The sequence below is a fragment of the Cryptomeria japonica genome, chromosome 5 (assembly GCF_030272615.1).
Source record: "Cryptomeria japonica chromosome 5, Sugi_1.0, whole genome shotgun sequence".
NCBI classification, from domain to species: Eukaryota; Viridiplantae; Streptophyta; class Pinopsida; order Cupressales; family Cupressaceae; genus Cryptomeria; species Cryptomeria japonica.
Window position 1 is genome coordinate 597,195,210 of NC_081409.1, and position 24,572 is coordinate 597,219,781.

At 33.7% G+C, this 24,572-nt stretch overlaps 1 protein-coding gene across 5 annotated transcripts in view; it reads right to left on the reverse strand.

The window, feature by feature from the left end:
* Positions 1-6,391: 6,391 nt before the first annotated feature.
* The window catches only part of LOC131068759 (uncharacterized), a 298,614-nt gene continuing 280,433 nt past the window's right edge, over positions 6,392-24,572 (reverse strand). For 2 of the 5 annotated variants that reach the window (XM_058004015.2, XM_058004019.2), the window contains exons 12-13: positions 16,048-16,131; positions 6,430-7,128 (exon numbers count right to left, since the gene is read on the reverse strand). In XM_058004015.2, coding sequence (XP_057859998.1) covers positions 6,961-7,128; positions 16,048-16,131 — 252 coding nt within the window. In that variant the 3' untranslated portion in view covers positions 6,430-6,960. Of the gene's footprint in view, positions 7,129-15,142; positions 15,240-15,915; positions 15,958-16,047; positions 16,132-24,572 lie in introns of all 5 variants that reach the window. The other 3 variants (XM_058004017.2, XM_058004018.2, XM_058004016.2) reach the window with 3 other exon arrangements.

Genomic DNA, 24,572 nt, shown 5'->3' on the forward strand with positions numbered 1-24,572 from the left:
TAGGAACATATGAAAGTTTGCAAACTAACATGATGAATTTCTCCAACACCAAGTTGAAATATTTATTCTAGCCGAAATAAATATTTATATTATCTCTATCTCTTGTGATCTCTAATCCAAAGATAGACCTTATACCACCCAAATCCATTTATTTCAAAATGTGATAAAAATTGACACTCCAATTCATAATTCATACTCTTCTTGTTATTGAATAATGTCATATCGCCAACATATAATGCAATACTCAGAAATCAATAACATCTACCTTATAAATATGCAATGATCTAATTTGGACTTTGAAAATCCGAATCCCGACATAAATCATGAATCAAACATTTGGTAACACATCCTAGGAATATACTTAAGACCATATAAAGATTTCAACTTACACACCATTTTTTCTTTACAAGTTTCAATGTATTTCTTTGGTTGTAACAAATAAATATTTTCGTCCCGACTATTATGAAGAAAAGTTGTTTTCACATGCATGCATTCAACCTCAAGATTGAACACAATTGCAATAGATAATAGAAAGTAAATGTATGCCATCTTACTACTTGGGGATAAAATATCACCTTAATTGGTTCCCTTGACTTAGAAATATCCATTTGCAACCAATCTCATCTTGCACTTCTCAACATTGTCATTTAAAATAATTCTCTTTTTGAACACACATTTACATCCAATGGGCTTATGTCCATGAAGCAAAGGTACTCATTCCCATGTGTCAATTTTATTTAATGCAACCATATGTTCATTCATGACCACTTTGTAGGACCCTACATCACTCATATCCATAGTCTCCCTTATAGTTCTAGGTTCACAAAACAAAAGTACATCTCTAATCAAAAGTGTATACATGTTTGGTTGTTGCCTTTGCCAAGCAAATCTCCTCATCGAATTCTTCATGAGCTTCCAATTCAACTTTCTTGGCATTTGGAGGTACTTGAACCAAATCTTTCTTTTCACCATTTTCTGGTAGCCCAATAGTGGGAAAAAGCTTAAATTCTCTAAGTACAACACTTATATTATACAATCTCTCTTAGTCATACAATCTCAAAGCCTTTAGCCTTTTACACCAAAATTATAACCAATGAAAATATTTTTTATAGCTTTCTTCTCCAACTTTAACCTCTTCTCCCTAAGCACATGACCATATGCCTCAACCAAAACCTCTAGAATATCTTAATAAATATTTTTTACCAACCACGCCTCTATAACTATCTTACCAACAAGAACTAATATAGGAGATCTATTTACTAGGTGACAACTTGTAGCAACCAATTCTGCATAAAAAAAATGCCATGTTGGTCCCACTAAGCATACTCTTGGCCTTTTGCATCAATACACTATTTATTATTTTTGCAACTCCATTTTGTTGAGGGGTGTAAGGAGTTGTCTTATGTCTTTCTGTTCCATTATCCTTATAGAACATGTTGAAATTTTCCAAACAAAACTCACCACCATTATTAGTTCTCAAAATTTAATCTTTTTACCAATTTGATTGTGTACAAGAGCCTTAAACTTTTTAAACTAGTTGAAAACTTTAGATTTAATCCTAAGGAAATTACCCATGTTCTATTGTAATCATCAATGAATCAAACATAATAAACAAATTTTAAAAATGTAACAACAATAACAAGACCAAAAACATCAAAACATATCAAGTCCAATAACCCCCAAAGAAGAATAAATTAACCATACTTATTTTTCCACACAATGTTCACAAATATTGAGCTCAAGGTTATAATAATTTAGTCCTCATCAAGTCTTTTATTTTTCAAGGTCCTTCGCCATTTTTTACCAATGTAACCTATCCTTTGATACCATAATATAGTTTTCTCTATAGGAAGCTTAGTCTCCACAGCATGAGCAACTTTAATTACCTAGAAAGCATGACCATCATAAATGGATGCAACAGTCATCTTTGCTAATAGTTCTAATGGTCGAATGACAAAGATTCGATATATCTCTTCAATGCAAAAATAGAAAACTTACTGTAGTGAATCATGCTTGCATCCAACTAAAATAGTGTCTATTTAAATACCTTAGCAAGCACCATAACACCTCTTAACCATATTACACCCTCATTTTGAGTGAACAACATACACAAATCATTCAATTTAATTAAAGAAAGTGGGATCCATGTCAAACCAAGGATATGAGTACAAAATTTATCCCCTTCACCTATCCATTAAAGAATTGAATCAAGAATTTCGATGGCCTCCTCACCATTATATTCTTCATATTTTATCAATCAAACTAATGTGAGTTCATGAGAAAAGATGCATTGAATTTATCCACTATGCACCTTTTGATGCATTTGTAGACGAGGTCATGACAAAGGCATCACCATCATCCTCGAACTTTTTGGACTCATCATTAGAATCCCTTTTTAAAACTTTCCTCCTTATAGTATCTTCTTATGAAATAGAAGAGAATGTATGAATAGGACATATAAACATATGTATAGTCTTCCAATAAGCGCTTCCTTGCACACATCTATTATTTTAGGGATCAAACACTCCGAAAGGAGATTATGAGGCTTCACACTTATATCCACTAATTCATTTCTTCCTTTTGCTGCTAGAAGCTTTAATTATAGGTAGTGGATCTTAAGTTTAATAATGACTCATCTCAAACATGTTAATACTATATCTCATTAATACTTTCAAGAAATAATGACATCTACTATACCATGATTTAGCAAATGGACTACAACAAGCTCCACTCAATAACACATCTAATTGACTTTTTGAACTACTTGTTGAAAGCAAAAGGCATAACTATCAAGCCATTAAAAACATGTAACGTTAATAAGAATGACAAGAATGAACAAATATGATTTTCAAATTTTTGTTTGAAAGTGGCTAACTAGGTTGCTCCATGGCATCAAATTGAGGACCACCTCAAACATTTATCTTAAATTTCTAAAGCCTTCAATAGTATCATGAACTAAGCCAAAAAAATGTTGACTCTGTTGAACAGACCAAAGTACTGAGAGTGGGGGTAAATCAGTATTCCCTTTAAAAAATTATAATTGTACTTTTGAAACTTGGCTTATTATCAATTAACTTCAACCCAAAAGAAATGTGTGCAACATAATTGAAATGCAAGAGATACACAACCATAAGAGAGATGCCATATTTTTGTACATGGAAAACCCAAATGGGAAAAATCACAAAGAGGGTTAACTCTCAAGATTACAACAATTTACTAGCAAAAGTCTCACTGCCAAGAGATAGAGACAAAAATGAACTGAGAAAATTGCATCTTCATATGCATGGGTTCAATTCTTGATAAGCTCAGATATCTAAACAACTGCTTGCAACATATCCAGTCAAGAATCTCTGCAACTCTATTACAATCCACCTGCACCAATCTATTGTCGCACCAATTTTGCCTTTCTCCTTCAACACCTGAACACACTCAACAACCACGATACATTTCACACTCTCTCACATTTCACACACACTTCTTATCGGTTTTCTAAATGATTTCTTTCAAGAATCTTCCAAGAATCAGATCACACATTACAAGCACCAAAGCAAAACATGAACAAAAACATTCAAGGTCGGCTAGATCCAGAATGATCATATTCTCGAACTTCCACATGAACATTTCCAAAGCACAAAAACATGTTCCAACTTGACTTAAGGAAATTAAGATTGTAAACAACGTATTGGCAAAAGATCATCATTAGAAACCAAAATGCCACAAATTTCGAAGCACCAAATCAATTGCCACAACTGAATCCAAAACTTGGTAAACATGAAAAACATATCCACATACCAACAACATACATTTTTGTAGCAACAACCTTTCAGAAAACACATATGCAACAACTGTAACAAGCTTCCTGATATAACAATAAGGTTCCTCATCTTCATACATACATGCCTATCTTCCAATGTTCTGCAACAACTTCATACATACATATCACTACTTTGCAACACCTATACACACTTCTCTGCAACACCTTTACTCTATACACTAACTTACTATATCCAGACCAATCTGGATCACCGGGTTTGACATCAATGACAACCAAACATATATTTCTAATAGACAACAATTTAAGCCACAAGGTTCCTCGACCTGCATGTTTGACTTTGGTCGCATTGAGTGCTTCCTCACAACTCTTAGTCTTGTCTTGAGGTCGCTAATAGTTTTTTGCCTTGTCATCTTGATGTCCCCCTTTTAGTTGTTGTGGATACACTGGTGTGAGGGGGTGAGGGGGGAGGGTGTGGTCACCTCTTGTTCCCCCTTGCAATGGGGCCTTGGATTATAGTATTGCTTGGATTGTAGTTTGTAGGAGGAAAGGTCCTTCTTCATCACCCCATATTCCTTTGGGTGTTGTAAAAAAGAAGTTTGTTGAATAGGGTTGGGACACATGTTTCCCATCGATTCCTTGCTTAGGTCAAAAATATTTTTTGATTGTTTTTCCTTTTTATTTTCCTAATCTCATTGCTTGTGAGATTTTCTCTTTTTGCCTTGATGGTTGCTATGTAATGGGATCAAGCTCTTCTTGAGATTATCTAATACAAACATTTTAAGCCCTAAGGCCCCAAAAACATTAAACAAGCATAAGGGAACACCATTGCTTCACAATCCATCTTTTCTTAGTGTATTTTTACATAACATTGAACACACAAGTCAATTGAAATGAGATAAACTATTAGGCTCTACCCTGGTTTGGTTAATTCATTACACCCAAATCACAATTGTTTAATAATATCATATAGTCCAACTTATAGTTTCTAAGCTCATAGAAATTTGAAACATCAAGGAGATTCAAGCCCATCTTTGAATTTGTTAGCTATGATCCCATCCCTAAGACTAATGTTTACTTTATCAACCATTATTTTCCAAGTTCTTTCTACCAAAACAATGTCTTTGTTAAAGAAAAAAATTATTTATTGCATTAATAAAATAGCTATACAATGCATTTGTTAAATTGAGGAAACTATTGATACAGTGATGTTAACCTTGTCTCCCCTTGGTGTATATCTCTAAGTTCTTTTAAAACAAGCTACCCATGTAATCCCCTCCTAAGAATGTTTCTTGTACGCAATGCTTTAGTTCAAACAATCCTATTGAACAATACTATATCATTTTTATCCATTTACATGACCATTAGAAAAGCGAAATATCATTATTTTCCTTCATGCACATTCAATAAGCAGAGTTAATATTTCTATTCTACTTTTGAACATGTCAATGAATGTTGTTTTCCTCTTCCATAAAATTAAAAAAGAAAACTGCTATCAAGCTTAAGAACTATTTTCAAAACAAGGTCATATACCAAAGGAGGCCACTTTCTTTGCTTAAGTACAACAAAAATATAAAATCTAGTAATAAATCAAGACTAATTATGAGGTCCTCATAATCCTCTAATAGAGACCTACCGACCACATGATAGATGTGACTCATAACACCTATGTTCTCTAGTAATTTGACCTCTTTTTATTAATATAAACCTCCTTTTGATGAACATAATTTGACCTCTTTTTATTAATATAAACCCTCTTTTAACAACCATTAGTAACTATGTACTATTGTTCCTCATATATATATGTACACATACATGCATACATATGCATGCATGTGTGAGCTCACGTGCATGGATATGTATATATAGAAAGAGATACTTTTACTCTTAACCATAAACACAAAAGGACTACAATTAAACAAAAGTTTGAATATGAAGCAAAAATAAGCATAATCTAAAGAATTTAATAAAAGTAATTATATTAGACCTTTTCGGTGCTAGTGAAGATAGAAGGCTAGTTCAACATCCTAGTATCCTCCATAAAATGTGATCTACATGGATAGCACATAAGCAAATTCTATAAATAGCACTTCAAGAACCACTTGATAGTGGTTGGATAATAGGCATTTATCTAATTTTATATTTATTTACAATAAAAAAAGTTACACTTACATAACAACAAATATTATATAGATAGCACTTAAATAAATTCTATAAATAGCACTTCAAGCACCACTTGATAGTAGCTGGATAATAGGAGTTTACCTAATTTTATATTTATTTCCAATGAAAAAAAATATTTACACTTACATGACAAATAACGAAAGATTATCTTAAATAAATCAGAAAATCTAGGTTCAACCTTATCTCTCATATGTGAAAATATGGAGGAAATATTACAAATATGTCATTCCTTATTGCAAACATCAAGAGAACATGCTGCACAAATGACTTTTGAATAAAGTCATTACAGAGCATATATAAGGATCGTTGGAAAATATAGCTAGTTTAGAACATTCAAGAAAGTGACAGCAAATCTACATAGAAAAGATTAGTAGAAGTTGTACATAAAATAAGTAATTCTTTAAAATTCTTTCCATTGCATGAAAAAAAAACCAATGACTCGTTAAAATCCTTACATGTATGCTGGTCCAATAAGTAAAATCTTCACATGCCATCACATATTAGAGCAGAAAAATGGAAAATAACAAGGGCATGGCTAAGAGAATGAGTATCACCAAGCCACCAAGGACAACACAGAAGTTACTGAGTAAGGTTGGGTTGATTGTTAGAAGACAAATAAGTAGCCTGGTAATTAGGTGTGTTCTATGCCTTGAATGGTGGCTGTCTAAATAGAAGGTGTATTTAAAATTTTAAATGGTTGCGTAGTCCCAGAATTAATGAACAAAAATGTGCTTCAAAGAGAATCGCCTTGTTCAAAGAATGATATCCAATGTTCAGTTTAATAAAGGTAGGAGTTACAAGGGTGCAACTGCAAACATATGTGAAATTTATAATGTTTAGCCATCAAATGAGCACAGGTCATGAATAACCAAAGAATACCTAATTAAGGGTATGAATGCCTAAATGAACTTCTTCATTACTTATTGTCCCCTTTAACCATGCCATTTCCAGGAATTTCTTACTCTTTTCTTATTCCCTCTGATTTTGAGAGCAGTTAATCCAAATCAATACCCATCCCACAAGACTGAAACTTGGTGAAAGGGATACCACTGATGGAGAAGCGAAGCTGTAACTTCATGGTTTGCTTGGCCATACGCTTGTGAGAAACCATAAACATGTATAACTTTCTGTTCAGGGTGATGCTCGATTCGTCCCCCACCTAAGGGATCAGCCTGCCAAGAGAGAAAAAAAACTATTAGCATCTATATAACTCTATCCTACGAATTTCTAATCATGCTGCCATTATCAAATTATAAATTACAAATTTTCATTAGAAAAAGTAATCACAACATAGAGGGGTGTATCCAATCTAACAATAACGAAGTGTGGGATATCAAAAAAGCATGGAACATATATATTCATGAGTTTCATATTGTAAAAAAATTTATGAGAGGCTTGGAAGAAAGAAGAAAACTCAGGCTACCCATAGAAGATGGTGGATAGCTGGTGGTAGGCGTTGAAGGAGCACATAGAGTGTATCCAACTTGGGGTATAGAGTACATTTAAGATTGTCATAACCAAAGCTTTGTGTTGAGTGTTTGCTTTGTTATATATGAGTATGTATGCCATATCTACTGAAATAATTCCTCCTAGAGTGCAGCTATGTATGCCATACCTAAGGGATCAGCCTGCCAAGATAGAGAGGAGTGCGCATGCTGCCAGTTGAAGAAAAATCTACACAAAATGGAGAGGTAAGATCTAATCTAGAAATATTTTCATGAGCACATTTTCCATTCTAGATCACTATAATTTTCATGTTTTAAAAATAGGCATTGCACGCATGTGTACCAATGCAGTTGCAACTCATCTATATGTCAAATTCATTTTCCATTCTAGATCACTATAATTTTCATGTTTTAAAAATAGGCATTGCACGCATGTGTACCAATGCAGTTGCAACTCATCTATATGTCAAATTCTTCTATCTTTAAATGTTTTGATGGATGTTCATACCGTGTGTACACCTGCTAAGTTGTTTTGCTTGAATGTTGCTTAAATATTTTTAATCAAATCCAATTTCTGCTTTCTTTTGCTGATCATAACTACATGAAAGTTTCCAAGGCCTTTAAATTTGAGTTGTTCTCACACTGTGCTTTGGATGTCATAATTGCGGTTGCATTCTGGCTTTGCCTCGCATATTTTTCTTCCTCAAGTTTATTGCTAGCAGGGGGTCCATGGCCAAATTTCTCTTAATTTAAAGCACTCCATGTGTAGATAAAGGTACTAAGAAATGGCTACAATAAAGAACATTTTATTCAACCCCTGGGTGTGAAGCCTTTGAAATGTATTGGAATGAAATTTTATGCGCTGAAAACAGCTTGCTCAGAAATAAGCACCTCAACCCTCGAAAAAACATATACTGCTCCACCTTATAAACTTTGATAGCTGAACTAGCAGTTGCGTCAATGGTTCCCCCTTTGTTTTAACTTTGAAGTTTCGTTTAGTAAGTAGTAATTGAATGTCTAGAAATAATGGGATGCAGGTATGGCAAAAATTTGGTTCAGATCTCTGTAAATGGAGATTTTAAACATTTTGTTAAAGCTAATTTCACTGGACCAAACGATATCCTTCCGTTAGGCTTATGAGAGGATCCTTCAAAACCAAATAATTTTAATTTTCCCATGAAAATAGATTTAGATTAGATATTTTGTAAGTTAAGCTATAATTGAGTTCTTCAGCCTCATATTGCTGTTTGGATTTTCGAAAAAGCACACTCAGTTTTTGTCATATTTTCTATTTACTATTTCTTGTGATTTGGGTTTCTTATATTTAGGTTTTTCTTGTTCCATAGCTAACAAAATCCTTTTTCATTGGTGGTTATACGGTTTGTTGTAGTATTTGTTTACAAACACAGTTTCTATGGCCTTGGCTCCATGTTTACTAGCTTCTCTCCTTGCATCTTGCATTCTTGTTCTACTCTGTTTGTTTCATTGATTTGTTCAGCAAATGGAGATGGAAATGATAGATCAGTTTAATTTTTTTTTTTCTTAAGTACTCTGTACTCTATAAAGTTTGTTTTGTCAAAGATTTATTAATTACTGTATTCATCTTGTACCTTAAGTTTTAAGTGCTTGCTTTGTTACAATTAATTGATTATATAGAATCTTCTCATGTTTATTAAAAATAATTAAGATTCAAAATGCAAAGTACAATAATTGGTTAATATTTCTGATACAGAACCAATGATTGAGTTTGGATGACAAACCTTTGGGTTTTCTCAACAACCTCTTACTGCCAAGAGATGCTATGATCAGCTTGCAAGTATTCAAGTCATTAACAACTCTAAAACCCAAAGCATTCCTCAAGTAGTTATTAGAAGAAATAATTGTGACAGTGATGGCATTTATCACAGACGTTAAGCATAGAAGGTAATTAAACTTGTGTTTTAAATTTTTTATGGAAGTCAAGTTCAACTATCTTCTTATTCAGATTATCAGAAATGTTAAATTTTTTCATAAACTTTGACTTCATCAATTTGGCTCTTTTTTTTAATAATTATTTAAATTATAGAATTATTTTATAATACTCTAGTTGGACTATGTTTTTGGGGTATGCCGAATGTTATCTATTGCAACTGACCAAAATGAAGATTCACAAGCCTTTTTAGGCTCTAATATATTATGTCAAGAGCTAATAGTTTTGGATTTTACCAATGAGTCATATCATTATGTTTGACATATATAACTTCAAATATAACATACTTAAAATTGAAACTGCTGTGCGGACATGTTGGTGCCAATGACAGTAAGAAAGAATTAATAAAAATTATTCGTACTTTTTTGGCCTCATTGTTACACTAAGATGGTGTTATGTTGTACACATACTTCAAAGTTCATGGAGACACCATTTACTAGCATTGTGGATGACCATATTCTTGAATATATCATAGATGGGTTCCCCATAAATAGACTTATTTTGGATTATTATGAAGTATTTGTTTAACTCTTCGAAATGAAAAACCCAAAAGTATCTCTAAGGACAAGAGCAAGGATGATTTAGTCTACATATTCTTGAAGTTGATAATACAAAAAAAATTATGTTTTTAAATTTTGACGAGTATATGTTGTGACATCTCATGTCACTAATTGTATTTTGAAAAAAAAAATTAGAGGTCAAATCAAGTCAGAGATTGAAAAGAGAGTTGAATGGATACCAATGGACTATCAAAATTACAAGGGTGAATGACCTCAAAGAGAGGATGTTAAGACTTGAAAGCCAGCAATACAATCTAAAGACTTTCTTAGAACATTCATTATTATTTGTGTATGATGGCATTCTCCATCCCTAGTGGAATGTTACTTAATGGTTGTTACTCCTTTGGGGCTTTCAATGATGTTTGGATTCCCATTGTAAAAGCGTTTGGGCCCCTTCAAAAACCCATCTTTTCCAATAATATATGAAATCTAAAAAACCCACGTTTGGATTCCCTTTTCACAGTGGGAATCCAAACATCATTGAAAACCACAAAGGACTAACAACCATTAAATAACATTCCAACATACAAATAATAATAAACGTTCTAAAAAAGTCTTCAGATGTATTGCTTGCTTTCAAGTCTTAACATCCTCTCTTTGAGGTTATTCACCCTTGTAATTTTGATAGTCCCTTGAAATCCTTTCAACTCTAAATGGCCCTCTTTTCAATCTTTGACTTGATTTGACCTCTACTTTTTTTTGAAAATACGATTAGTGACATGAGATGTCACAACATATAACTATCAAAATTTAAAAACATAACAAAATTTTGTATTATCAGCTTCAAGAATATGTAAACTAAATCATCTTTGCTCTTGTCCTTCGAGATCTTTTTGGGTTTTGCATTTCGAGGTGTTAAATAATTATTTCACTATAATCCAAAATAATTATATCTATGGGGAACCCATTAGTGACATATTCAAGAATATGGTCATCCACAATGCTAGTAAATGGTGTCTCCATGAACTTTGAAGTATGTATACAACATAATACCATCTTAATGTAACAATGAAGCCAACAAAGTATGAATAAATTTATTAATTCTTTCTTATTGTCATTGGAACCAACATGTCCACACATCAGTTTCAATTTTAAGCATGTTTTGTGTGAAGTTATATACGTCAAACTTAATTGACCAACCATAATGATATGACTCATTGACAAAAGTCAAAACTCTTAACTCTTGACATGATGAAGAAGCAATGGTGAGATAGAGAAATGGAAGTAAAGAGTGAGGTCATCAATAATGAGATTCAAAAGTTGATCATCAAAACCAGAAGTGGAGGAAGTTTGTCATTTCCAAGTATCATGTAATCTCTATGGCATCACGACACCTAAAGTTTCCTTGAATCTCTTTGCTTCTCCTCTAGGTCAAAGAATTCCTCAACCTTAATATTAGCTAGGGCTCTCTTAACTAATTGGCCCATTATAACTAGTCATACTTTTTCTTTCTAAAACACTAGGAACTCTCTTGAAATAAAATCCTTAATAATATTCATGAAATATTCATTTCGTGGAAGATTTTAGAACTGTAACACATTTTTCATTAAAGCATCAAGGGAGAAAGGAGATCTAGACTCTAATCTATGCTACTACCATTTATCCTATAGATGTTCCATCTCTATAGTTGTACTAGATTGTGTTTAAATAGACTTTTATCAGCAATTCTGAGGTCAAAAAAGTTACAAGTACTAGATTGAGAAAAGATACTTGTAATGGGTATCAAATTTAGGATCTGATAAAGCATGAGAGATAATGACTTTGAGGATAATATGCCAACTACAACACTAGCAGAGGTGTTTTAACATACCTTGGTATGCATAGACATGTTTTTTGTCAAAGAATGACATTAGACCACCTTTTCTATTGTGATATTGCTTATCCTCAACTGTGACCTTACCTAGGCATGAAACACTAAAAAATAAAACTCAATTTGCACTACTCAAGAGATTGGTACGGAAGGCTGAAAAGGGCATAGTGTAGTGGTCAAATCATAACATTGTTGTGTTGGCCACCCAAGTTCAAACCCACACTGGTCTACTAAGATCACACACCATGTGCCTTCACTAGGTCATTGAGCTCACAATTTGAACGTGCTGATAATGTCTTGAGCTAAATTACCGATTCGCATACAGGTACAAGTATGGAATCAAGTACAAAATCGCACGTACAACAAAAAGAATTCCTTGAGTGCGTCTTTATACACACACATACATATATTATATATATGTTCAAACATCAAAATTATAAAATATAAACTACCACTCCCATTATTACAATGATACAATCCATACAATGTAACTTTCCCATACATAAATCTATAATTGCCAATAAATGTTCATAATATCGTAAATGTATTATCATATTCATAATTTGCAAAAATGATAATATTCAACTTTTAAGTCTCTAAATGTCATGACACAATGAAAATTCAAGTTATGAGCCATATGGGATTTAATCTCCATATTCATCTTCATCTGAAGCATCAAGCCCAAAGCCCAAGGTCATCATTTGGTTCAAATTCAACATCATTTGAACCACAATCCATTGGAATACCACTCCCACTAGCTATGTCCGTGTCAAGCACCATAGCTGCCTCATCTGTAGAGAATTGGGCAAGCTATGCAACTGCAGCATCTAAATCAGCACACTTAGGGGCTACATCCCAATTCCTTGCTGCACCCACATTATATTCAAGTTTCTTATGTGACAATAGACGAAGGTTGGAGTGTATGTAAACCAAATCCCCTACTTTTTTTACACCCAAAAAAATAAGCTTGATTGAGCGGATGGAGTATGTACTCCAATTCTGCTCAGCTAAAGAAGAACTTGCAACTTGTTAAAACATAATTATAAATTTATAAATTATAAAATAAAAATATTTTAATATGATAGCATCGAGTGGAATTGGAAAACGATAAAAATAAAAAATAAAAAGATACATACTTGGGAGAGAAGTTTAATTGCAAGAGGCTGCAAGAAAATGTAGCCTTGACCATGTACATACCACCACTCATCAGCATCCATCTTATATCTAGCTTGAAGAGCTATAGCATGACGATATTTTGTAGATACGAATTGACAAAACTCCCTCAAGACAATAATTCTAGTCTCCTCATCTAAATATATCTTTTTAAATCTAGCCCTATAGCCCGCAACAACCTCTATATCTCTATATGGTGGTACCCTCCTTAGCGATGCAAGCATCTTTGCGCTATAAAACTTTGGCGTCAAAGCAAATTCTAAGAGATGTAAGGGGGTGGTCATCTTGTTCCAATGGTCAACAACAATTTGTTGCACAACTTTGAAAAATGTTTCCATTTGGTCATTTTCCTTTTTCTATAATATTTCTGTCATTTTCTCCACCATGCAATCCATGCCATCATAAATTTCACCCAAACATGGTTAATCTGTATTGGCATACCTAATCATGCTCATGGTGGGCTTAGTGAAACTCAAAACATATTCCACACCACCCCACCATTCATCATCAAGGATCAATGCTCTTACTTTTTGAGCTCTTTCGATGTTTGATTGCTTCCATAAACTCCACAAGGTGTTGATGACCATAGCACTCAAGGCCTCTCGCACCTTCACAAGTCGTCTTAAGATGAGTGTGTGAGATGCAAATCATATTTTGGAAACCTAACATGTCATAAAAAAATACACATTATATATTAGCAATAAAAAATAAAAAATAAATAAAAAAGTAATAAATAAAATTTAAATTACCTTCAACTCCTCCAACTTGGAGAAGGTCTTGAATATGGCTTGTGGCATATGATGATTACTCACAAACATTTGAATCTCCTCGCCTCTGTATACACTTGTGTCAACCAATCAATTTGCATGCCAACCTTTTGCATGATTAAATTGAGTGGACTGCACATGGTGTCCAAAAAATGTGACCATATGTAGCCTCCACTATAGTCCCAGATGCCCTACAATTTTTAGCATTTTCCATTATGACTTGGACAACATTTTTAGGCCCCATCATGTCAATGGATTCTATGAGGATACTAGCAATGAAACTTGCATCTTTCACTTGCCCCTCACAATCCACCACTTTAAAAAACATCGCCCCTTTAGGGCACACTGCTATAACATTGATTAATGGCCTATTTTTACAATCATTCCATCCATCAGAAATGATGGACACACATGTTTCCGACCATGTATCTTTGAAGACTTTCAATTGTGTCTCTATAGAAGCTTTCTCCTTTGTCAATAAGGTGGTTCGCACCCTTTCATACCCAAGACAAACATAATCAGAAGGTGTATTGGAAAGGGTATGCACCATGTCCTAAAAAATAAGGTGATCTAACAATGTTGAAAGGAAGCCCATTGCGATAAATGCAACGAGCAACTCTTTGATTGACAATCTCTCTAATTTCATTTTTGAAGGCAATCTCCAATGGGCCTCTTTTTCGTGTAACCACAACATGCTCTGGTTCAAAAGGTGGTGGCATTGGCATGAAAGGATGTGGGCTAGCCGGCTTGTGGATCCACTACAACTAGAAGGCCTCTTCGAGCTTGCCTTGGCAAGAGGATGATCAATCTTTGGTTTGTTTCTTATCCTATCAGCTTCCTCTTGTTCTCTTATATATTCCATAACTAGAGCTTTTGGCAGCCTTTTGCCATTTGACCCCTCACAAAATTTTATTCCACATCCACGGATGAGGCAAAGGTGACATTTCACTCGATAGTATGAGTTGGTATGATCTTTGCCACAATGGTTACACCACCAAAGATGACTCCCACCACCAGACATTTGCTTGAACATTGTTGTATAATGCCAAAGTGGTGAATCGACATAAATTTTCAAAGGGTTTTGTTGAGTTCAAGGCTGGGCAATTGAACTAGAGCTTGCACTTGCACTTCCAAACTGAGCCATTATGTATGAATAATGAACCTAAAATAAAAAATGAAAAACTCAACAACAAAAAATTTTAAAAAATTCGGGCTTGCACTTGCACTTGAACTTCTAGATTAAGCCATTATGTATGAATAATGAACCTAAAATAAAAATGGAAAATTCCACATTATTGACAATATTTTTTTAAAATTGGCATTATAACCCCCTATTATGCATAAAAAGTGTAATAGAATATTCAAAACATAAAAAAGTAAAAAAAAATTGAAAATTAAAAAAAAACTTGAAAATCTTGAAAAAATTCTTGAAAACTTGAAAAAAAAGAGAGGAATCACTCACCTTTGATGGCTAAATCTGCCTTCTCCAATGATTCCTAAGCCTTTGATGCGTGTCTCACACCTTCATAGCCTTCACCTTTGAAGAAAAATGCAACCACCTTCAAAACAAGATTGGAAGAAAAAAAATGGTGAAAAATGCAAGTAAAATCTAGTTAATGAGAAAATAGAAGGTGAAAAATGTCTCATATGGGCAAAATTAGGGCTTCAATGGTTTTGAAAAGCAAAAAAACAGTTTTTTATTATTGGTGGGGCCATTTTTGGCTGCACATGCATCTAGGTACGTCTGGGTTCTCTGTGGGTCTGGCTTAGCCAGACCCACAGAGAACCTGAGCACCGGGGATGCACTTGAGACAAACCCGGGTGCGAGCCTGGCTAGCATTGGGACTCGGCTCGTACCGGTATCGGAATCTAGGGAAAAATGCAAGAACCCAGTAACTTAGGTCTTAAGGATTGAGGCCCCCCAGTAGTGGTTTTGGTGACAAGGCCACTGGGAAGAGACTCCCCAAAAGGTGGTCTCTCTGGGCTTGGACTAGGCTAAAAACCTGATTTTACCAAATCAAAAACATGTTACAAAAGAAAGACTTCCAAGTAGCAACCAAGCAGCAGCAGGAATTCTTCTCAAAAACATTTGAATAATGAATAAAAAATCAAAACTATAAATGAGATCCCTGCTGGTACTCAAACAACAAATGGTGCATAGAATTCTCTAGTCTAACAATGCTAATAAAGATAATAATACAATAATACATGGCTGTCTTAAGTTCAAAACCTTACCTAATGTATAACTCATGTTGCTTTAACACCTTTCAATCTCATCTGAGAATCAATTAACTGAAGTAAAAATCTAAGCATTTGATTTTGGAAAGAATTTCCTAATATATTAGAGGTCAAGATAAATTGGCATACATGAAATCCTAATGATCCAATTTTGTCCCGTACTTCCTTCAGGATATCAGCATGATATGCTAAAGCAGAATTTCCTCTCACTATCTGATAAGTGCAGCACAAAATTGCATCCAAAAAGAGGATCATCAGTGAATTATGACTGCCAAATATAAAACAAAGAAAACAAATTACAATATTAGAAAGTCAATGTTACAATATAGAAGATAAAATCCCAACACGCATAAAAGATATGCTTTCAAGGTTGTTCCGCAGCATACTCAACAACATGCAGTGGGCAAATTTGAATTTTATGTGCAAAATCCAAATTATAGCATAGGCATGCATCAAAATTTTCAGTGAGAAGCAAGATATTTTCATTGGTATTCTCTAATTTACTCTAAGTCAGGATTATCCCTCCAGTACCAACGAATCTAAGGACAAAGGGAAATGTCCAATACAAGAAACAGAAATAGAGCCAAATATTAGGATTCCAAGATATTTTCATTGATAACTTTAAGAAAAAATTAACCCTCCAATCCCAACGAATCTCAGGACAAAGGGAAATGTCCAATAAAAAATGGAAAAGAGCCAAATATTAGCATTCCAACTTGAAATAATGCAATGCCTCCAAGCAGTGTTTCAGGTGCTTCTACATGTATGGTTAACGTGGTTCCCAGTCTTATCAAACTAGACCAAGATTATGTCTCAGATCATCCGGATCATCCAGAAAAAAAAATGATTAATCTCCAGAAGCACGTTGACTGATTGCTAGCCATCTTTTACCATTTAGATATTCTTCACACATCCCAACCAGAATGGTGAACATAACTGACAATCTCAAGAAACTATGTATTTTATATAATCTGTGTATTCAAAGTCAAACTATGATTTTTGACTAAGTTAAGACACGTCAACAGATCATAGCAGAATCTAGTTCATTTGTCTATTTCCTAGATAAGATTGATATGATGTATCAGCAAAGCTTAATCTGCCTCCTATTGTGATTTATTTTATGCCAATATATATGTTCTTTTTTCTGATAACAAGAATCATAAATGAAGAATTGTGCTAACTTCTAGAATATTATGTGTTTCTCTCATGTAGTATAAGAGCAATCAAACATAAACAATAGAGGTTTCATATTTGAGAAAGTTAAATGAGCTTTACTCTAGTCAGTCAACTGTTATCAAATTTTATATCATGAACTGCACAGCTTAGCACTTATGAATATATTCATGCCTCAGTATAATATGCTAAAGCATGCCCCAAAATTTACAACATTCATTATTGTTATGAAGTTATCTTAATTGAGAAAGCTTCTGGAAATTGTTGCAGCAGTTTTTGCAACAATAATATTTAGATCACACTTTATGATACATCATTAGGATGAAGAACAAATTAAGTATTGGATTGCAAACTTAAGTTTCTAAAGAGAAGGGTAGTGGAAGAATGAGAAAAGAGGTAATGGAGGACAAGAGAAAAATGAGAGGTTAAATGAAAGAAAATATAATCAATCTTCAAATACTAAACCAAACAGAGAATAAGCGCAATAAATGCAAAATTGCAAATATACAATACACAAATGCTCAACATTAATCTATGTTCCCACTACTCTATCTAAATAAATAAATAAATAAATTCTATCTAATAAAAATATTATAGTGAGCATATTGTGTTTGGGAAAGTGAATATGTTAATTAATGTAGATTCTAAACATTGATAAATGCTTGCTATAATTAAAAATAAAATATAAATGAACAAATGTTAAGTGATAATCTATACTTCTATTTAATAAAGGTAGTGTCTGTGTATAAGTGAATAGAGAAAGCTAATAAAAATATAATAGTAAATATTATGTGTATGCACGAGTGAATATGTTGATCTGTATTATGATAAGTGCTTGTTATAATAAAAGAGAAAACATATATGAATAAATGTTATATAACATATATCTTTATTTTTTCTAAATACAAAGAGAAATTATTTAGTTAGTGCATACAATATCTATACAAGACTTGAGTAAATATATAAAATGTGTGTGTGAAAATTATTATTAAGGATGAGATACAAATTATTCATACAGTTCATCTTCATATTATGATAATATATTATAAATATTCAACTAATAACTATATAAATAGAAGCCCCCAAGGGTTAGCTCAAGTGGTGCAATCACCACCTGTTATGTGTGTGATTGTCTGCCCAACCAAGTTCAACTCTCGCCTAACATGTTGCATTGAGAGTGGAGCCTCTCCAAGAGCTGTTAAAAGCTTATAGGGGCTCACCCTATAGTTTGAGCCATTGTTAAAAAAATTGCTCAGAACTCACAAAACTTACGAGCACTCACGTGCCAAAACTAGCGGTGAGTCACTCACCAATACACTGACAAGTTATGTTGTGAACTCGCAATGATTTATAGTAAAAAAATCGCTCAAATCGGCCAAAAAACTTGGTAGGGAAAACCCTAAACTTATAAAACCATTTTGATGCGATTTTGGACTCGATAGAGAGCAAGGTTGCACGACAAGACGACACCATTTTGATGCGATTGTTCCACGTTGCAGAAAAGAAGGTTAATCCCATGTTTATTCTAGGAGGAAGAATAATAATTGTAAGGTTCATCCCACATTTATGTCACCTATCAATAATATTAATATTATTCTCACCTATTTTTATGTTGATACTAGGTGTATAGTTCTTATTTTTAATAATAAATGTCATTCCTTTGAGAATAATAATATTAGGAAATTAGGAGTTATAAATTTATGTTGATAATATCAATATTGTTGGCAAGAATAATATTAATCTCAATAATTAAAAATATTATATTAAGAGTAATAATATAATTGATGATCGTTTATTGGGAAGGGTGGGAAACAGGCTGAGTTAGATAGGAAGCTAACAAAATGGGCTCCCCCCCGAAAGGGCTGGGCTAAGCTAAACTTTGATGGCGCTTCCCGTGGGAACCCTGGTGTAGCAGGTATTGGGTGTGCTATTCATCAAGATAACGGAGATCTAATAGCTAGCATTAATAAGCCCATAGGTATGGCTTCAAATAACATGGCTGAGTTTTCAGCGTTGCGGGAGGGACTGATTATAGCTAAATCACTCAAGATTAAATATCTGGAAATTGAAGGTGATTCGACATTAACTATAAATGCAGTCAGGACTAAGGAAGTGTCTAACTGGAGATTGAAAGCGGAATTAAAAAGAATTCTGGATTTGATCAAATACTTTGAGGAAACTTCGGTTAAACATATTTATAGGGAAGGTAATTCTATAGCAGACAAGTTAGCAAATTTAGGGGCAGATGGTAATTCGTCTGTCTTTAGGAAGGATACTCCCTCGGATTAATACTTTGGCGTTGGCCATGTCAACAACTCATATCACTCCTCTCCAAGTCCTCTCCTTGGCCCTCATGTATAAATTCTAGGATATGCGGTCACCGTTTCCTTATAACAGCATTTTGGTATACTAAGTTTCAGATAAATATATATATATATATATATACAGATATATATATATATATGCTCACATATATATATCTGTATATATTTGTAGTTAATCCCATATGGACTGATTCATGTTATATGGTGTACTCATATAAATACAAATATATACATATATATATATATTCATATATATAGATATATGTATATATATACAATCATATATATATACATATATATATATATACTCATATATATATATATATGTGTATGTGTGTGGGTGTAAATAGAAACACATACAATTACACACACACATATATACATATATATATATACAGATACTATATATATATGAGTATGTGTATATGTGTACAAAAAGGTATTCATTGATATCCTTATTCGAACCTTCATATATGCTTGTATTAATCTCTCCTCACCTGACCCTGTGTGTGGGTGAAAGGGGTGTTTCAGGAGTGTTGAAAGGAGATTGGTAGATGTCGGGTATTCCTGTTCTGGCTCATGCAGGTCTCCCCTCCAATGCAAGTTATCTGTGTTTAGACTGTCCTGGGCAGCGAGGGTATTGACTTCAATATGGCATATATGATGTCTTCTATTGACAATTAGAGTCTGCCAGGCTATGTGTATTCATGCTAAGGTTACTCGCTTTTTGCATTCTGATATTCTTGATTCATTGCATCGGATAGTGATTGATTTTAGCCCTGTGTTAAATAGGGGACAGATAGCACTGGTTTCTGTTGCGATGATTGTGGTACAGCAGTGGATTCTATAGAGTATCATAGTATTGGACTTATCTTGGTTTTTAGATACCCCTTCTCTATCGGGTGGGGTTCATTCGGGTTATTACAATCTACTGAGAAATGGATGGAATGTTTTTTTTGTAGTGGTTTTGTGGAGGGAAGTAGAGGTCAGTCCAGGCTTAAGCATTGATTCAGATTTGTAGAAGGTTCTATTGGATTAGACTCTGTACAGGTCCTTTGCTCTTTTGTTGTTTCACTCCTATCTCTAGGCATATATATTTCTGTGTGCATTTGTATATATTCATGATCCTGGCAGACTCTATGATAATCTCGCATATTGACATTTAAATGTACATACATATGCATATGAATTTATTTATGTTATGGAGTATCAGATGTCTGCTGTGTTAAAAGTAATTAAGGAACTGTTAGAAATTGATCCTTTCCATTAGTGTAGGCAGAATTCTAGCTTGGATAATCTCTTAAATTGAAACCTAAAAGGTTAAGATGGTTTCAAGCTAAGGGATATCCAGGCTACAATCCTCTTACATAAAATAGAAAAGATGTTATTATTCATTGAATGATTGTTACAAATTATCTTGTTTACTATGCTACTAACAGTCTGGCAAAGTGAGTTGCAATAAGGTTTTGCAGATTCGGGATACAGGACATAAGTTAAAGCTCGAAGTATTAGTGGATTCGCCATATTTGTGAAGATGGATCCAACCAGAAAGTGTTGCAAGATTTTATGTACAAAAAGAAACTAAAATGTCTTAATAAGACAGCCACCATCCTCAGATGAGGAATTGTAAAAATTTACAGTTGTTTTTGTTATCTGATCCCATAAGGGATCTGGGCTAGACCGGAGGTTTTCTTATCTCCATTCTTTCCTACCGGTGCCCACACTGAATGGAGATGTAATAATTTTATAAAAGAAATAAAATTTGGCTTCGGCCTTTTATCAATCAAAAAAAAATAATATAATTGATGATATGTATTTAACTCAAATTATGATGTAGTAATATGTATTTAATAATAATATTAAGGTTTTTAAGAATATTTAAAAAAATATATATATTTTCAAATGTCCAATAAACTTGCCAAATTATTACCGATTTTTTCCTAAGTTTTTTGGCAAGTCCCAAGTTTTAAAAAAAATTGGGCTAGCCGAGTCTTTGCCGAGTCTGAGTTTTTCAACTATGGTATGAACCATAGTTGAAAAACTCAGACTCGGCAAAGACTCGGCTAGCCCAATTTTTTTTTAAACTCGGGACTAGCAAAAACTTGGGGAAAAACTCGGCAACTTTATCAAACATTTGAAAATACTTTTTTTTTAGATATTATTCAAAAACACACATTTACACCAAATTTATAGAACATATACTGATTTCCATGACATATAAGTCAAAGTTTGAGTTCAATACATAAGCATAAAGCCAAAAACAAGTGGATTATGCATAAAAAATAAAAAATGACTTATATTTTGTTTAAAATTTTAATTATAAAAAAATGGCTGTCAATATTAGGCATGAAATGGTTGTGCATTTGATGAGTTTTATATTGATTAACGCTGCATACATTATTCTTATGAAATAAATCGATGCTATTAAGGATAAGTATATAGTTATCGGGTGTTGCGCTAAACAACCAAAAATGTCTCCGTAATGGGTTGAAAGGTGGGTTAAATATTAGGTTTTCGCAAGTTTGTTGTTTTTTCCTTTTTTTACTGACGTGTTTTACCCCAGTTTCATGCGAGTTTTGGCGATTTAAAGCACAAAAAATCGCAGCAAGTTATTGGGCGAGTGATTCGCGGTGATGGAAGACCCGGGAGTACTCGCGAGTCTTTGAAAAAAGCGCAAAGTTTTTCATCTATGGTGCATACCATTTGGAATTTGTTGATTGCACGTTGCAGTGTATGGTTAGAGTGAATTTATCTAAAAGCTTAACTTCAATTGCTTTATGCTCATTGTTCATGGTGTTGATGTGCATGAGTGATATGAAAATCATTTGCTTAACCTTAGGAGATTGCACCATCTTTGTGTAGTTGTTTCCTCATGGCAAAGCAAAGCTTGGTTAGCTTAGATTTTCCAAGTGAGTTAGATTGGATTCCACGTTCCAATTGTTTTGCAAAATGTAAGTCTCTTTGTGTTACTAGCATAATTACATCATAAACACTGAGTCTATCCAAAATTTAAAGTCAATTGTTCACATTGTAAACCTTGGAGTTGTCTCATTTGATCATATTATTTAGCATACGAGGTGTTGTGACCTTTTCACACATTGCCCCATTGCAAATGGGGACCCCTCATTTTCACTCACCTGATAGTTTGCTTTGAATCTCTTGGTAGTGTTGTGGTAGCTCTCCCAATTTCAAGTAATAAAGGGTAATGCAAATAAACTTAGTCTCTCCAAGTTTAGAGCGTCATCATAGGGTTTTTGTCCTACCAATTCTAGAGGAAAAGTCTTGCATTGAAAAGAGAAGCTTTCAAAGGGCTTATTAGTGAAATTTGAACGTTTTCTGAGAATGTTTCACTATGGACCCAATTGGTCAAATTTTGCATTTTGGCAAACTTTACCCTTCAAAAGGCCTCCCGGTAAAATTTGAGCGTTTTCTGAAAACTTTCTATTTTTAGAAAGTTTCACTATGTCCCCAATGGACCCAATTTTGCGATTGGACAAACTTTCTATTTTTAGAAAGTTTATTTTTAGAGAGTATATTTTTAGAAACAAGTGAACGTTAACTACAAGTGGAACAAATATCCAAATTCAAGTCAAGAAGAATGAAGATGAAGTGCACGAGTGGAAATTCTCAGCAAAGGAGGAATTTGGTGAAAATTGAAAATCCTCGTCCAAGCCAAAACTCCACCCACGAGTGGAAATTCTCAGTGAAGGAGGAATTTGGCGAAAATTGAAAATCCTCCTCCAAGCCAAAACTCCACCCACGAGTGGAAATTCTCAGCGAAGGAGGAGTTTTCCGCAAAAAAAATCCTTCTCCTAAGCAGAAATGCACCCAAGGAGAGATATTATGAAATTGTTGCTGAAATACTGCCAAGATAATAATAATTTATTCGTTGACTCTATGGTGAATATGTGTTGACTTGTAGTCGCATGGTTCCCTATCCTTCAAGATAGAATAGAATTTGTTTCTTTCGAAGTCATTAGTGAATGAAAGATCTGATAGTGTTGACTAATGGTGAAATATTTAGCTCATACCTTTAATGAATAGATGATTTCATTTCATTGCATAAGGTTAGTCCGAGCCTGTTTTGTGGATGTTTAACTTCTATCCTTTGATAAATATTGTTCATTCTAATAGTAATTACTCAAGGTATGAAAATCATAAGCACAACCTTTGAAGATATCACCCATTTAGTCTAGTTGTTTCTTTAGGTGAACCTAAGTGTGGTTTGATTTCACTCAATCATTCACCGTCTCTTGAATTCCTAGGAGTAGAATAGAATTCTTAACCCAAATCCTTTTTCCATTTTTTTTAGAATCCCATGATCCTAAAATCCAGAAAGAAGAACCTTCATTGCTAAATCTTCCATAGCATACATTTCATGAGAGCACATCATTCCAAATCCTCATTGTGATCGAAGAACAACAAAAGCATAAGTTCCCCTTGAATTACCAGCATACATCAGCCAAACGAGCTATATCTGTCATAAAGTCACAAGTTCGCATAGGAACCTTGGAATCAATTCTATGAACTTTTGCAATCTTAGCATAAAAGGTGATTTTGCTCAAGAGAGGATAAAGTGTCTTTGGCATTTTTATTTTGTGTTGGTTTGGTCATAAAACACCCATCAACACGAGGTTTCTTTGTTCAAGAGAGGATAGAATACTTTGTATTTTATTCTATGTTTGAGGTGTCCTAAAAACACATCAACACACCCCAGACTCAATCCTATTAAGGAAGGCAGGGAATCAGATCCGGATGATTGATTACTTAATTAATGGTATATGGATAGCATATATAACACATAAAATTGAGAGCAATTTTTTTTTGTATTGATTGCATCCATATAGTATATCATTTACACCCTTATATCTCCTTATACATTCAAATTATGTCCTCTCATTTTGATACATTCTATTTATTCTTCTTCCTCTTGTATATCTCCCTATGTTTACTCTTACTATTGGTGAATCATGAATGTATCTTACAATATATTTATAGCTACAAGATGAGACGTCACTTGTACATTGTACCCCTAGCCTATATGCTATGTTCTAATTCTTGTGCTCCGCGGTCTTGATGTAGTGAGATGTGGTATGATTCGCAAAAGTTTGTCTAGCTATCTTGTTCCTGCCTACATCATATCCCCTTTTGTACTTT